At 39.5% G+C, this 16530-nt stretch overlaps 2 protein-coding genes and 1 long non-coding RNA gene across 4 annotated transcripts in view; all 3 read left to right on the top strand.

Moving 5' to 3' along the window:
* The first annotated feature begins 2405 nt into the window (after positions 1-2405).
* On the top strand, positions 2406-7145 carry LOC118416492 (2-oxoglutarate-Fe(II) type oxidoreductase ppzD-like). The gene is made up of 3 exons (XM_035821615.1): positions 2406-2578; positions 6380-6490; positions 6878-7145. Exons 1-3 carry the CDS (start codon positions 2414-2416, stop codon positions 7055-7057), a joined length of 456 nt encoding a protein of 151 aa, XP_035677508.1. The 5' UTR covers positions 2406-2413; the 3' UTR covers positions 7058-7145.
* On the top strand, positions 3277-4882 carry LOC118416494. The gene is made up of 3 exons (XR_004831212.1): positions 3277-3567; positions 4284-4388; positions 4660-4882. It is a non-coding gene; the product is annotated as an uncharacterized LOC118416494 (long non-coding RNA).
* A 5491-nt stretch (positions 7146-12636) lies between the features above and the next one.
* LOC118416688 overlaps positions 12637-16530 on the top strand; it is a 5214-nt gene continuing 1320 nt past the window's right edge. Inside the window, exons 1-5 of one of the 2 annotated variants that reach the window (XM_035821877.1) lie at positions 12637-12861; positions 13238-13350; positions 14856-14923; positions 15266-15298; positions 15765-15822. In XM_035821877.1, the coding sequence (XP_035677770.1) occupies positions 13258-13350; positions 14856-14923; positions 15266-15298; positions 15765-15822 (252 nt within the window). In that variant the 5' untranslated portion in view covers positions 12637-12861; positions 13238-13257. Of the gene's footprint in view, positions 12862-13237; positions 13351-14855; positions 14924-15265; positions 15299-15764; positions 15996-16530 lie in introns of those variants that run through there. The other variant, XM_035821876.1, reaches the window with a different exon arrangement.

The following is a 16530-nucleotide window of genomic DNA, read 5'->3' as shown; positions in this document are numbered from 1 at the left end:
TTCTTTGTATTTCGTTCAAAAAGCGACGAGATCAAATCATCATGTAATATAGTGTAACTCATACAAGGTTATCAATAATATTTTGTAGTCTTGTATTCTTGTTTAGTATTGGCTGTTGCCATGGGTTGTACCACATAAGATTATCGAGCAAAAAAAGTTCGTTCATTCATTCTGTCAATCTCTTTCTGTCGGGTTAGCGTGGGTGGACTGTCAGGGTCGAACCGACCGGCTGACCTGAAGGAGTACTTCGGCATCAAGATCCCACTCATTGAAGATGAGGTTAGTATCCTTCCGCCTCTACACGAGTGAACGTCGAAAGCACTGCTTGAGACGAGGTGCAATGCCTTTTAAATTGTTAATTGTGCTACGGCTCTTTTTTCTCTCTGTCTTTTTTTATAGTCAGCCGTACGGGGGAATGGCGTTACGGGGTAATCAATACAGTCACATTTGGGCAGCTTTTCGGAGAGAAAACTATCATATAAAAGACAACAGAACACACAGAATGTAAAAAAAAAATTGTCATCAGCATAATTTGTGTATAGTCCTTGATAAACTTTTTTTTATTTTTCATTCCCGCAAACATCCCGACCGGGCCCCGGTTTGGAAATGTGACCGTAATAATAAGCAAGTCGAAACACTAGTCTTCATATATTAACGATATAATTAGTTGCTATTGTAATTGCATTTTAGACATTGTATGCTTTGTATTGTGTATGCTATATGTCCCTATAATGCGTACTTCACAAATTTGGCTCCTGTGCAAAATAGAGAAATACACAATTCTACTTCTATAAAAATTGATGCTATAAATTCATGAATATAAGACTTATTGTCTTATTTCCCTTTCAGTGAATGTCCTTTCAACGACGATCACTTACATAGCGTAAACATGTGTACCTATTGGCTTCGGACATAATCAATTAGGGTAATCGTTTTTCAATAGCTAATTGAAGTAAGAGGTTTATCAATGAGAGTAGATATACAAAATGTAGAAGCAAGGAATTTTGATGGAGATCCTCAGTTCAAGGATCCAGAAAAAAACTCAACGTCGCTGTCCTCCAACGTATGTAGCCTGTTCATATTGTATTTAATAACATGCTCACATTTGAAAAAATACTTTTTACCAGTCTTGGCCGTACGAAGTCCCGGAGTTTGAAGAAACATGTCTGAACTTCTACGGCGCGTGTAAGAGCCTCACTTTCAGGGTGATGGAGCTGGTCGCCAGAGGCCTAGGGATCGAGGTACGTAATGAACACATTTTAGGCCACAGCAAGTAAAGTTTATAGATGACTTCATCGCGCTCATTAATTTTCGCCTTATCTTAAAAAAAAAGAATTTTTCTCGTGTCGAAAATGGGAAAATATATCGTGTAGTAGCGTTGATTGTATTTGTAGAAGTGACACTAGTGATGTACAAAATGTAAAACTGGGTATGCAAAATATACATTTGCATAATTAATGAGAATAATCGATCAAAGTAATTTTTCAATATTTGTCCCAAGATATGGTCTTGACATTTAGGTGGTAGATAGCTTTCAGCGTCATGACAAAGTGGGGTAAGTTTCAGCCCCCTAACACTTAATTTTGTAACTGCAGGTGCGTTTTTGTCAATACATTCCAAAGCAGATAACTGTAGAAAGGAACGATTGATTGACACCATTTGAGGCATGCAGATAGAACATACTTTATTGTACATACATGTATACGTATACACACACTGGGTTGAGTACAGGTCACAACAGTGCCCACGACAGCTTGGTCACAATAATTTACAGATACACAAATACATTGTCAAGCTAGCACAAGAATTACAATCTTCTAAATTCTGTTGGATTCAACTTCTCATGTTTTTTTTTGTGATTGTGAAAATGTTAAACAAGTTATATGTATCATAAACAATTCCTTGTCTAAATACCCCTGTCACATTTCGCGAAAATCGATCGGACGACGTGTCTGCGACAATAGGCCGAGCCTCGCTTATAATAATAACTTTATTGCACAACAATTGCACAAGGTACAAAGTATGGCTTATATGTGACAGGGACGGTTTTCAGGTGAAAAATACGCGCAACCCTATGTCGATCTTAAAATCGGCCGACCTTCCAGCGATACGCCCGAGGGTCGTGGATAATGTGACAGGGGTATTAGATGAATGAAGTAGGATGTAGTGAATACAGCATCGTTGTTGTACTTATACCCCCCCTCACATTAGGCGAAAATCGATCGGACGACGAGTCTGTGAGCTCCAAATTACGAGGAGGCATGACCATGACGGGAAGGGGGGAACTCTGACATTTCTTGGTCATGCCTCCTCGTAATTTAGAGCTCGCAGACTCGTCGTCAGATCGATTTTCGCTTAATGTGAGGGGGTATAAACACACGGAATATTACAACAGGTTGCCGGCTTCTTGGACATGTTCAAGCACATGGGGACAGGCCCCAACGGAACCAGCCTGAGGTCCACGCGTTACCCGCCAATACCGGATCCGGAAGTTGTCAAGGAGAACCAGCTACGGTGTGCGGAGCACACAGACATAGGCTGCGTCACCCTGCTATTCCAGGACAGACCTGGGCTCGAGGTACGGCAAATCAGTGACTCTGTTACAATGTAGACGTCGCAAGATTGAATAAGAATGGACCACAGGCTACCGAATAGAATTTTTCATATGGACGAACTGTTAGAAAGAACTTTTTGCCTTGCCGCGCCAGCGGCATGGCTTTGTGGCCACTATTTTCTTGGTTCAACGGTTCAATGGTTCAATGGTTCAACGGTTCAATGGTTCAATGGTTCAAGCAATGTTAACCCAGCCCTTCCAAAGGCCCTTCCAAAGGCCCTTCCCAGTTATCTTTCTCGTGGACAAACTTACGGCTTAGGCGACCAACAGTACATCCCCGTCAAGCTTTATACCTCCCTTTTACGCATTTGATAACTGTTGTGGTCGGTACTGAAAGCCTCTTAACATCTGGTTGTATCGAATGAATGAAGCGTTCGTATGGTAATATTTCAGATACATTGGAGTAAAATATAATCAAGTGAATTATCCCGCATAATAAATTGCATTACCTATTCATAAAGATGAAATAAATGCCTATTTAGACCAATGCATTGCACCTGAATATATAAGTAGGCATGACGTCATCGAAACGTCTCAAGAACGTTTGACTAGGTATTCCAACGCTACCACGAAAACCCTCTGCCGTACGGCGATCCGTAAATTTACTACCATCTTCCCACACCCGCGGTACAAAAACTATCCGGTTCTAGAGGCAAATTTACCCATCAAAATAAAGGATATAAGTTTCTCTTTCTTGTGATGTTTTTCTTTTGCTTGTAAATTGTTTAAAACGCCAGAAATTCGCCGGTGAAAACGGCGCGCCGTAAGCGGGGAGGCCGGGGCTTCAGATCGTCGTTCCACACTTCCGGTCATCGGCATGTTTCTAGCATACACCGCGCCGCCCGATCCAAACGCGCCAAATTTTGGGCCGCCTGCCCCTCAGAAACGGAGGATATGTGACCTAAGCGGCACAAATAGAACCTTTTTTGACGCAATGGATGAAGAATTTCAAGGTAAAATATTATACTTGATACAATTTGTAGTGTTTGGGGGAGGGGGGCATGTTGAAGAAAATGTGCTTTTGAACAATTTTTTCTCAAGTCAATCCCAGCAATATAATTTCTATCACCACCACCAGGTGTATTTTGCCAGCCAGTAGGTACCCATTATGAGTAATGAGGCTGATTAACGTGGTCTATGCAGTGTTTCTTTATCCATGTTTGAGTCATGAAACTTACATGTATGTAAAATGTTTCTTAGTAATTATTTCTTATTAATTATTCTTAGTTTATTGCTTTCTTTAGCATATTTTACATATGGATCATTGATTGGCCTGTTGTGTACTACTAGTATTTTTTTTCACTTGTTGAACTTGAGGCACCATGGTAACTTGAGGTACCTATGCCCAATTTTTAAGAAAATTTCAATTGTATTTTCAATGTCATCGTTACTGTTGGTGTGAATCATTCCTTGCCTCGTTCCAAGACTAAAATACCATTTTGAATTTTTTTCACTTGTTGAACTTGAGGCACCGTGCCCCCTGATAGGGGTCAGCCGGGTAACCTATGCCCAAATTTTTCAAAACACTAATGGCATTTTTGTCAACGTGAAAAATTCGTGCAACCAGATTGTGTATTCTTTGTCAGATTGTGCCAAGGGTTTTTCTGGTGTAGCAAAAATCATAAATCTGTACTTACCTGCAATATTATACTCTTGTCTCTACTATCAGCCAGGTTCCTACCAACCGGGCGAGGTTGTCACAGTTGGTACTGAGGTTCAGTCGCAGAAGATGGCTCAGAAACAGTGACACTTACCTCCTTCCATCTTGTTGCAGGTATTTATCTACTTAATCAATGATAATAAGTTAATCTATTCCTTACCCCAACTTGCCTTTCTTTCTTTATTGAATTCTTCATTTCATTATTGGATCATTCTGAATCTTTCGTCACAAGAAAGAAAGAAGTCATAAGTCATAAGAAAGATGATGATGTAGATGAACATCAGACGTGGTACTGGAGTAGGTCGTCATCCCCTCAGATGGAAGAACATTATCACCATGATCGTAGACATGTTAATCATGAAACTCAAATAATTTTGTTTTTCAGGTGGAGTGTAGATTGCACCAAGTACCAGATGTAGCTGAATAGATATAAGACTGGAGAGCGGAACGGAGATATTGAATGGTAGAGGTCAAACATAATGTTGACAAGTTGTGCAGCCAGTGCTATTAGCATTAAGTTTGTTAAAGGATACTGTTGCTACCAGTAACCACAGAAAATGATAAGTAAGCCTGTTGTTTTTGTAAAAAGTAGTTTACATTGCATTATACTATTTATAGTATTGATTAAATAAGGAGAAGTTCATGTACCTGCAAGTACATCAAAGAAATCTGTGTCGATTGTATGTATCCTGAAGACTGAGCCTTTGACCTTGAAAAATGTTGAACTTGTCCTAATAATTTAGTGTTTACACAATGTCTACCTATTGATATTTTATCTCTTATTAGTACAAACATCTGTCTTCTATATTTTATTATCTAAGTGTAAAGTTGTACTGTTGATACAATGTAACATCATGACTCAACATGAAAATAATGCGACATATTCACACACCTTTCACCTTGACCAAGTTGACCTTGTTATAAGGCAATTAATATTGCTGATATTCTATAGATGTGACATTGTTGGTAATATAAGATACCATAATGTTGTGTACATTGCAAAAGTATATGAAGTATGATATTTAATCTTCTACAATGCGACTCAACTGGTGCAAAAAACACCATTGACTGTAACTCAAAATGTGAACTTTTAAACCCAAACTTACTTATTTCTTAAAGAATTACAGGTAAGATGACAATTATTGTGTGAAAGGACACCAGTGGGTGCTGCATACTTCGACCCTGTGTAAAAGCATAATAAAATGCCATGAATGTTCAGAACTCTGTGGAGTGATTCTATGTAATACATATTACGGGGAAATAAGATAAAACAAGCTTTGCAGCCTTTATATAATTACTTACCTTTTCATCACCCCTCAAAAAAAGTATTTTTTAAATTTTCATCGTTTTGGCAACTTTGTGGAGCCATATCTCAGCAACCCTTCAAGATATTCGCTTCATCTAAAAAGCATTTTACTCCTCTTGGTTAGCTCTTTCAGAAACAGTAAAAACAGTCATTGTATTGTGTTTTTTGCCAAGGCACAGCATTTTGCCTTGCCGGGCTTGAAGTGCTGACCTACTTTTTCGTGACGATATGCCTAACACGCGGCAAGGCACAACTTTTTTAAAAAGATTTCTTGTTCCATTAGACAGCACGTATTTGCACGTACGGCGCGCGGGTTGTGCCCTTAGCTTAACGCAAGCTTGAAGGGAAGTGACTTATGTAGCGGACTGGAGCTAGATTAAGAATGGATACCTTTGGATACCTTTGTGGCGTCGGGCGTGGCGTAACTGGTAGAGCGTTCGGCTCGGAACCTAGAGGTTCTGAGTTCGATCCCCACCGTGTCCCGCTCCGGCGTTGTGCCCCTGGGAAAGGCACTGTACACGACCTTCCTCTCTTCACCCAGGTGTAAAAAAAATGGGTGAGGTAAAAGACTACCTTTACCTTCTGTCTGTACCGTGTATGTGGCACTGTTAATATAAGTTGCAAAAACTTGAGTGCAGTGCCACATCGTCCCCGTCTGTCCAAAAGCAAATAGAAAAAAAAAAGAATGGATACCAGGCTACCGAATAGAATTTTCATGTGGACAGCTTTATATAATGCCTGTTGCAAACCCATAAAAAGTTAAAGGAACATAATTAATTCTTATTTCTATGTTTCAAAGGTTTGCACTGAGGGCGACAATTATGTCCTAGCCCCACCCATCCCGGGCACTGTGGTGGTCAACATCGGCGACATGTTACAGTGGTGGACGGCCGACAAGCTGGTGTCCACTGTAAGTGAACTTCACTCATCGTAGGGTCGTGTGGCACAACGGCAGGGTGTTTGGCCCGTAACCCAAAGGTCCTGGGTTCAAATCCATAATGATATGCCGCCGACCTTGTGCCCTTGCGAATTGCACTTTACACGACTTTCCATACTTCACACATCCCTTGGATAGGACGTTTAACGGAGATTCCGTGTTTGAGGGGAGCCACATCTCGAGCACATAAAAATACACGTATCCGATCATGAAAGGCATCCTTCTCGGTGTGAGTTGATCAAATAAATTTGTTTGGATAAGCAACTTGTGCTCTTCAGTACAAACCTGGCGTGTTACTGGCTGTGTCAAAGAAAATGAGAATGAAATCATAACGGACCTTTGTTTTGTAATCGACTGCAGAAATACCGGGTGAACATCCCAGAGACGGCGGAAGGCCGGGGGAAGGGCCGCCGCTCCATCGCCTTCTTCGCCAAAGCCGACTCCGACGTGCAGCTGAAGTGTCTGGACGGCTCCGATAAATACAAGCCCATGCTTGTCCGCGAATACCATAAGATGAAACTTCGCACCACCTACATTTAAGGCGTACTGTCTGGGTGAAGATGGTATCTCACTGCATTTGGGGCATTTGCGGCACTGGCACTGCGGGGTTCGAAAGATACTCAACGAAATCCAGAGATAAAGAACGAATTGTCTTACGTTTTGTGTATTTTGTTGTCTTCTAAGTCATCCTTTTTTTCGTATTATACGCAACATTCAAATTACAAAACATCGGAGAAAATTACAAAACGCAGTGAACGGACCCCACAGCGCCACAACGGTGCCCAAAGTGCAGTGAGGTACCACCTTGACGCAAAGAGACGTAACGAACGTCAAAACGCTTCCTGCATTATATTATATGATATTATACTATGGGTGTAATGAGCTGCTACCGGTGAATGTGAATGACACAGGGTAGGCTTTACTCGTGTTTGTCAGTTATAAGATACAGTATAATTATCATATGTTCAGATTAACTGCGATTGGCAAGCATAGGCAAACTAAAACAGTTGTGTTGTGCTCTGTTATCATATGTACTGCAGTAGAATTCCGTTTTTCGTATCTTTTGATCTGGACATGCTATGGTCTTGCTGTTTTGGTGGCAGATAGCTTGTAACGTAAGGAATACGTGGTGCATATTCGGGCTCCTTAGCATGTTGCTCTGGAACGTTAACTGTAGGGGCAAAATCTTCTAAAAAGGATAACTAAACAAGGGAACGGCACTATAATACACAAAATGTAAAAAGGAAAGTCATGGGCATGATTTGTGTTTATTTCTTGGTGTACATTTTTATTTTTCGTTTTGTAAGGCCGGGCTCCGTTTTTTTTTAGATCTCGGCCGAACTGGTCCAACAAATGTAGTTTGAAATTGAAATTCACACCCTACATCCTAAACTGAAGCGCCACAAGTACATCGAGTTATGCTGTCGGCAAACAAACGCACACACACAGACACACACTCGGTCCGCTACAGTGCCGACGGAAAATGCCCAAACCATTTTCGAACTCGACCTTCCTTTCCGCAACCGCTACTCAAAATACCATGAAAATCCATACTCATCTACTCGAGTTATATGCTGTTGATCTACATATAGAGACACAACATGTTGCCATGGTGGTCGGAGCCAATCTTATCAAATGTTTGTGAAAGTAAAGCGCTTCCATAAAAACCAGAAAATAATCGGCTTTAGGAGCAAATTTCCCGAAAGTCGGCCATTTATCTTAAAATGCCAACATTCAAAATATATAAAGTGGCTAATTTCATTTTATTAAGAAGAGATTCTCACGTCAATATCATTTTGTTTATCTTTAAACATGTTGCGGTTAGCAAAATATTGGCCTCCTGTAACCCGATACTTTGCCGAATATGCCTAACAAAGGGAAAGAATATCCTTGCAACCAACTGCCGTGAAACTTTGGATTCTTTGCAAGGAATTAGAATTAGTATTGATGTTTTGTTTCACTGCATTCGTATCAGGCGTTGTGCCTTTATATCACCAGTTAGATACAGTTTGCATGGCAAATGATTTATTTTCACTTAAAACGGATTATCATCTTGTGGTTTGTAGCTAGGTAACGCAGTCACAGATAAGATACCTGTGCTGAAAACACATCCACAAGGTAAAAAAAAAAATGTCCCTGGCGCTGAACACCAAACACAAAAGTGAGCATACCTGTCCTTGGTGCTGAACACCCACAAAACTAAACACACCTGTCCCTGCATAGTCCATACACATGGGGCGTTTATTCTAGTCACTCAAACTCATGAAAGCCTTCTTGGCACACAGTAAGAGCATACATTTGTTGACTGAAAGTTTAGTCTTCTGCTGTCTTACAACAACATGCAAATGGCAGCATTAGGACTTAGTGCACGGAAACATGCCCGGACGTGTGTGCGGGCACTTTACCTCCCCGCTCGGTCTTTGGTGTTTTTCTGTTCGATGTCATTGATGTCGCTTGTGCATTGCTCAGTTTTGTCTGTGTCGTCTACAGCCATGTCGCATGCATATGTGCCGTTTTCAGTTTTGTCCGTGTCGTCTACAGTAATGTCACATTTGTCTTCAGTTTTCTCCGTGTCGTCTACAGTAATGTCACATTTGTCTTCAGTTTTGTCCGTGTCGTCTACAGTACTGTCACATTAAGTTTTTCGTAAGTCGTCTACAACACTGTCAATCGCAATGTCACCTGTGTCGTCCACTTCTACCGTCACGTCTGGTAAAGTCACAGCCTGTCCATTGTCTGTCTGTCTCATGTCCTCTTTGTCTTCTTTGTGCCACTCCGATTTTCCCTCTCTGCTTCTTCCTCTTCTTCTTCTTGCCTTCTGCACTTGGTGGTGAAGTTTCTTCAAAATGCTGCCCAGGAACATTTGACTTTGGCCTCCCTATTCTTGTGGTACCTGAAATCACATTGTTTCAAATTATTCATGTTGAAAAACGACCTGTTGTATTTTCTATCTTTACGTAAAAGGAGACATGTTTCATTTTTTAGATGGTTTAAAGTTTGGACAATAGACTCTAGTAAAGATAATGTTAAGTAACAAGAACATGTAAACTGAGCCGATTTAAGGAATCACTGTTAAGTCTACTCACAATTTCTTAAGTGATACCAATTTAGCGAAGAAGCAACTCATCGTTTTCAGTTGCTGTCTATGTGAATTATTACCTTTATGATGTATTGTTCAAAATTATTTTTTGCTAATAACAGAATATTGCATTTTAAGTTATTAGCAGAAAAGGTTACAAAGATTAGTTGTACTTAGCAGCCGCCAAAATCTACTTTGGAGTTTTATATATTCGTAAAGCAGCTGTTAGATATCAAAAAAGCGAATGGATTGATAAATGAATAAACAAATGAGTGGATGGATGAATGAATGAATGGCAGCTGCTACCAGGTGTAAGTAGACTATTTAACGTTACTCACAGGAATAATCCGTACGTCAGACTTGTTCGCAAAAAGGTCGGCCCAGCACAATGACGCAGAACCCACAGCCGTCTTTCACACACCACATGTGGGTATAACACTTGGGATACCTCAGGTTAAAGTTGTGGGTGTCAAAGCAGGGTTCGAAATAGACATACTTAAGTTGCAATTTGCACATAAGTTTTGAGATTTGCATGTAAAAATTTTCTGAACTTGCAATCTTGCATGTTGAAAATACATGGCCTATACTGAGGCCACGATGCCTTTGTCTGACGGGGATCATCACCGGTTGTCAGTAGGTGTTATAAACAATCAACTTCGGCTTTGCTGCAAACTAACATGCTGATTATGTGGATATCTTTCCAAAATTTGCAGTTCTGTCTTTATTTTCATGTGCCAATTTTAGTCCATTAACAGTGACAGAATGGGCAAAATTCTTATCCATCCAGAGCAGCAACATTCCACCAAAGTACAGAATGATGGATGGTGGCTAGAACGTTGCAGTATAGACTAGTTGTATTTTGCATGTAAATATTTTAAATTGCACGTAAAATTTTTGCCAACTTGCAATTTTGCATGTAGCAATAAAAAAGTATTTCGATCCCTGCAAACTGATGAGGACAGAAACAACAAGAGACTAGAAAGGTAACACACTGGTCAGCTTGTGCACCGATCACACACTGCGAACACCAGCGCGTTTGCACTGCTCACACTCTTCATACACCAGCGTGTGCACTGTATACACACTTCATACACACGTGTCGCTATGGGCTTTCGTACAATCTGACTTGTTTGGCTCTACGATACTACTTGCGTGAAAGACTTACCGTCTGCATAAGAAACAAAATCATGAATGGACACTAGTTTCTCACAGGGTAATGTGTACGAAGGGAATGAATAAACACCATTGACGGGTCAGATTTAGGATCACATCCAAGGGGTTATTCTCCCAACCGCTGAACTTCGCTCAGGTCTCTTCACGTCTACATGTACGTATGGTAACACAATTATAACGAACCCTTCCATACATAACGTTACATACATAAGTAACGATTAATCAGATAACTCAGGCCAGCTCATAGCCATACGTGTAAAATTGCCAAAGAATGTTTCCGATCAAATAGACAAAGGCAACGTTATATCTTAGTCTCCAAGCAGACGTGTCAGCTGAATAAAAAAAAGAAGAATTTGGCCAAAAAGCGACAAATAAGTTGCCAAGGATTTGTAGTCAGTCTTTTGTAGTCTATCCAGCTAGCGGTCGGTCAGTTCACTCCTAGGCCGCCAATGAACTCCTACTAGTCTGCCATAAGCAAAGTAAGCAAGTAACTAGACTTTTATTCCTAACCTAGCCAAATTTCCCTATTACTATCGACCAGGCGGGAGTCTGGTAGAGACTAGTAAGTCTACCGTGATGCCAAAAACGGTGGGCTATAACAATCACTTACCGCAACTGGAGCCTCTGAAAAAATCCACACCTAGGGTCCAACAAGAATTGGATGTGGAGAAAAAACTTGGGCACACTATGAAATCGCGTAACGTTAAAGTAAGGTGTTGGGTCAACTCAGGCCGTTGCAGAATGAAGTTTGTTTGGTGTCCACGTGTTTAAAGCATGACGGATTGTATTACTTAATTAGCATATCCTTCCTCCATCCGTCAGCTGCGGGCATAATCAAATCTATAACGCCCCTGCGTCCAACATAAGGCCGCAGTAGCCCGTGTTTACACAATCTCTCGCTGGCTGTAAGGAGCAGTTTCAACAAAATCGGTCTGACGTAAAAATCCCTGTAGGTTACTAACAACTTGCTAGGCAAATTGTATGGATGACATCAGCGCGCGCGTTAATTTTCGCCTGCTTTCAGAAAAAGCGGAGATCTTCAACATGACGAGAAAGCGTCCAAATGGGCAAATATGTTGTGTTGTAGGCTAATAATTGTAGCCTGGACTCCAGCCGTGTTGTGCTTTGGTCGCTCTGCTTCCTGTGCGGAAAGCGTACCTCAGGGGAGCGACCAAAGCACAATACGGCTGGATTCCAGGCTATAATAATTGTACTTGTGGAGGTAAAACTAGACAGGTAGCCATGACTGTTATAGAAGTGAAACTAGTTATAGATAGTTGTAAAAGTTACACCAATATGGAAGCTATGAATATAGTTGCCATGTTGGCAAGTGATAACGTTACCAGTATACCACACTAGTGTCACTTTTACTACACTAGATCACGTCTTGAATACAGGAAATGAATATTTGGCTGTGATGCCATGTTTCATTGCTTCAATTTTTTTTACCATTTTTATTGCGTATATTTTTTACCCATCTTTTTTTTTCGCCCTATCTCACTTTTTTTTAGTCTGCAGAGGATGTCATCCATAAAATTGACTTGCTGTGGCCTTGGAGTAGTTTACAGGGATGCGTTTTATACATTCATCCGCGACATAAAATAGTACCGAACTGCTGGCATTAATCAAGGAAATTATAGCGCCTGTTGTCGATCAGTGATCAAGTTAATTAGGCCATTATTACAAGACAGATATTGGATATTGAGTACATCTTGGGCCGAATAGTCTACACGATCCGCTTCATTTTTCACAACAGTTAGTCCCGTCCGCAACCTGGTTGCCACAACTGTACTCATCCGCCGTAAGCCATACAGGAATGACCGGGACAAAAAAAGGCATTAAAATACAACTTTAATGTTATCTGATCAATTGGAATAGGATTTTTCCAAAGATATAATTAAAAACAAGAAGCAGGCTTGAATGTGGATCAAGGCGTCTAGAAACTATGCAGTTTGAGCACAATTTTTGCAAGTTCAACGCTTGATTTTCAAGTTCATTCCTCCTAAGCCTTCGATCCGCCATGTTTGTTCCCGTTGTCATGGAGACGGGTTCTATTTACACCTATGACAGCTAGCCAGTGCTAAAGGCACAGGTGGGGATTTTTTACTCCCTCCGTTTGTAGCTCAAAATTCAACCAAATATTCATGAAAAATCTCAAAGTCATGGTCAGATTTTACGCATCATTTTTCCTAACACAGAGAGGGGCATTTGGGAGATGTAAAACGGGAGTTTTTGTGTGAATTGCACCGGAAAAGTTGTTGTTTTTGTTGTTGAAAAGTTTCTGTTTTTACGGAGGCTGGATAGAACAAGGTCAAAGTCACCAAGGTTATCAAGGACAAAGACAGAATATTTTCTTAAGCGGCAGCTATGATATACAACTATGTATTTCTTTCTAAAACATTAGAAGATTCATAAACTAATTATAAATGCTAAAGACCGTTTTCATTGACATTTAATGACATCTGTAGGCGTTACAGTCATCTATTTCATGAGAAGAAGTCAAACAATGGCGACTACAAAGTTCGACTGGAAGACGAAGAAGAAAATGCTTGACGACTTAGAGGTTGGGAACAAGATCACGGTAGGTTTTCTGTTTTTTTTTTTTTTATCCTGTAAATAACGTTAGAGTTTTAACACCACGATGAATTGTACCGTGTTGTTTCTGTAATTTGAAGGGCTCGAAATACCACCTGCATATGCCGGATAGTACAGGTAAAATTGATGCTGGGTCTGGTGTCTATCTGCAGCTATATATAACCTGCACTATGTACTAGGTTTTATACATGAATATCCTATGGTATAGCTATAGGCGCATGTGGATTGTTATTAGCTGCATTGACTGTTGTTTATACCTATTAAGTATAAAATGATGGTTCCTGAACAATTTCAGTATGTTCCATACTTCTTCGATTCAGTGTTGCAGGTAAAATCTACTAGAAGTGCACTTTATTTTTGTAGTCCGTTGAAAGAAAACATTCATTGAATAATCTTAATGCAATTTAGAAATTGAAATTCACTATTTGAAAAAAAAAAGTTTTACTGCAAGAAAAGAATTTTCAGAAAATATCATTTTTTAGTTACATGATGTGGCCTAATTCAAAAATTTACCTCGTAAGAGCTATGCGAACAAATGATTAATGAATGAAGACCTTTATTGCACATTTTTGCCCCACTGGGCTAAGTACAGGTCACACATGGTAAGGATCATATACATGTATAGGTAACAATGGAAACAATCATACACATCTATAAATAATATATGCAGATATGCGTCTAATCTATTCTAGGACATTCGACTTCCTCTCGCTTAATTTATGTATACTTGAGTCATGCCGGTGCAATTTTTGTTGTTGTCAGATTTTGAAAATAATATGCTGAACTTGAATATTAACATGGAAGTGAATATAGGAACAAAATTTGATAAGTTTTCTTCCCTTCCCTCTGTATTCATCATGAGCTCCAGATACATTTTTATGATTTAAAAAAAATCATATGTCCAATAACCAACTTAAAGGGGCATTCCACTCCACATGGGAGTGTTATTTGCCGATAGATATACATTTTAGGAATTAATAAATACATACTACTTCACATCATACGATAAAGTACCCAGTTGCTCCACGTGCCTCAAAAGCATTCAGTCTTCTACTAAACTCCCCAAGTACCCGCTAATTGAATTAATTCTATGGTTGAATACAATGCAAAATTTTTAGGTAAGGTTACAAAGCTAATTTCAGGGGCGCTAAGAAATATACATCTTGTTATGTGTTCTTTGATATCTTGTAAACAATTGAACTTATTCACGATAAAGGAACTGTCTACACGTATAGGGAATGCATTGGTAGGGTCTGCATGGGTTTAGTGAGTGTCATATTGTTTTACAAAACACACATCGCGTAATTTATCCCAAGGTGATTTCCACAAAATTCGGCTGATTATGTATTCATTGACACATTATCTATTGGAAAACACCACCCCCTTCTGGAGTGGAATGCCCCTTTAAAGGAAACTGAATGGTCCCATTTTGTTTGTTTTGTTTTGATGCTGTTTCTTGTTTTCTTATTAACATTCCATTTTCTTATTCAGCCAATCCTCATAGATCTTTTGCAACGAAAGTGGGTGGGGCCGCGAGCCCTTGCTGGGCGATTTTTCAGGTGAGAGACGTTTTCTTTTTGTCAAAACATGGAAACAAAATATATGGTCAACATCATAGTTCAATTAGCACAATTGTTCTTTCTTGAGGGGGTAAAAATGGAGTGGTTATAAATTACAGTTGCTGGAAAATCAAGTGTTTGAAATTATTTTCATCAATTAACAAAAACATAATCGAATAGTCATTCTGTAATTAAATGATCCGTGCAACCAGCACGCCTGGATGATGATGATGTAATTAAATGTTTTTAATAGTGCCAGAAAAGCATTTGTCGTTTTTCTTGTATTTTTTTCAATTATTAATGATCATAATACCTTTTCACATTTTTTTCTGAACTCTTCAGCAAAAAGGATGAAGAAGAACAGGACCAGGAAAAGTAAGTACTGTACATCAATATGTAATATTTATACATAGTTTACTATCAATAAGGGCACACTGTATCTGTATCTGTATCTAAATTTGGCACAAAAACTTTGGAATATCAACTTTGGTTAACATATTTCCATTGTTTCTGCACCAATTTCAATATATTATATAGCAATAGAAAGCAGTGTGATTTTCTTTGCAATGGTATGAAACTCATTATCATTTTAATGAAACTCATTATCCTTTTAATTAAAATTTAATCATCATTATCACCCCACCCCACCCCCCACCCCGTCTGGATAGGGTTAATCTGGTCTCGCATTTGGAATACATTACAAAGAAACTGGCCTACGTAGACGGATAGATGAGTTGAACATGAGAGCAATGCATGGAAGATATCGTTTTCTGCACCAGCGAGAGATATGTGTGTTTTGGTTCTGATATTCTTAAACAATGTTTCTCTCTCTTTACTGAAGGACAATCAACAGCCTGAAAAAGGGGACAGCAGAAGACGACTTGGTTGTTTCTGAGAAGGTAAGTTCTGGTTTCTTTACAAGTGTCAATTGTCATGTCAGGCCCTTGTTCAGCACTGTAAAGTCCTAGTGCTTTTTGTTGTAAGGTCACTTGATGCACATTCACTGTCTGCAGAAAATGTAACGTTACTTCATCTTTATCCGCGAAGTAACCTTTATCAGTAGTACTTAAAAGTGGGGTATTCAGGGATATCAAGTGGACGGATCGTGGTTTCAAACTGCAGTATTTAAGAAAAATTGCAATTTGAAACCGTCGTCTGTCGACTTGATATCCCTGAACATCCAAATTTTGAATACAACGGATATAGGGCACCCTGCGGATAAAGGTGAACTAACGTTAAATGTCAGTAGTGGCAAAATATTGGACATTCTGAAACATGGGGCATTTCAAAAACTTACAAATAAGCTTACAAACCAACGGGTTATCGATTTAAATACATCATTGTGTTTTCATAACAGTCTGCCTTCAGTGGCTACGAGTAAAATGTACACCAGGGGTTCATTCATGTCTCCCTTGGGAATTTCAGTACAGAGGACTAACAGGTTGCCCGGTGTATTTTAAGCTTACAGTTGTTTTGGTACATGGTGGCCATGGTAGAGTATTCTTTGATGTGTATCTTATTTTACATCATGATTGAAATTGTCTTCAAAAGTTTCTTTTGTTTTGCTTTATCTTGTTTGTTTGTTTTCATGTTGTTCTTATTGCAGC

The sequence above is a fragment of the Branchiostoma floridae genome, chromosome 5, assembly GCF_000003815.2.
Source record: "Branchiostoma floridae strain S238N-H82 chromosome 5, Bfl_VNyyK, whole genome shotgun sequence".
NCBI lineage: Eukaryota > Metazoa > Chordata > Leptocardii > Amphioxiformes > Branchiostomatidae > Branchiostoma > Branchiostoma floridae.
Note: the sequence above shows the minus strand (reverse complement) of the source record. Positions and strands in the feature narration are given on the sequence as shown.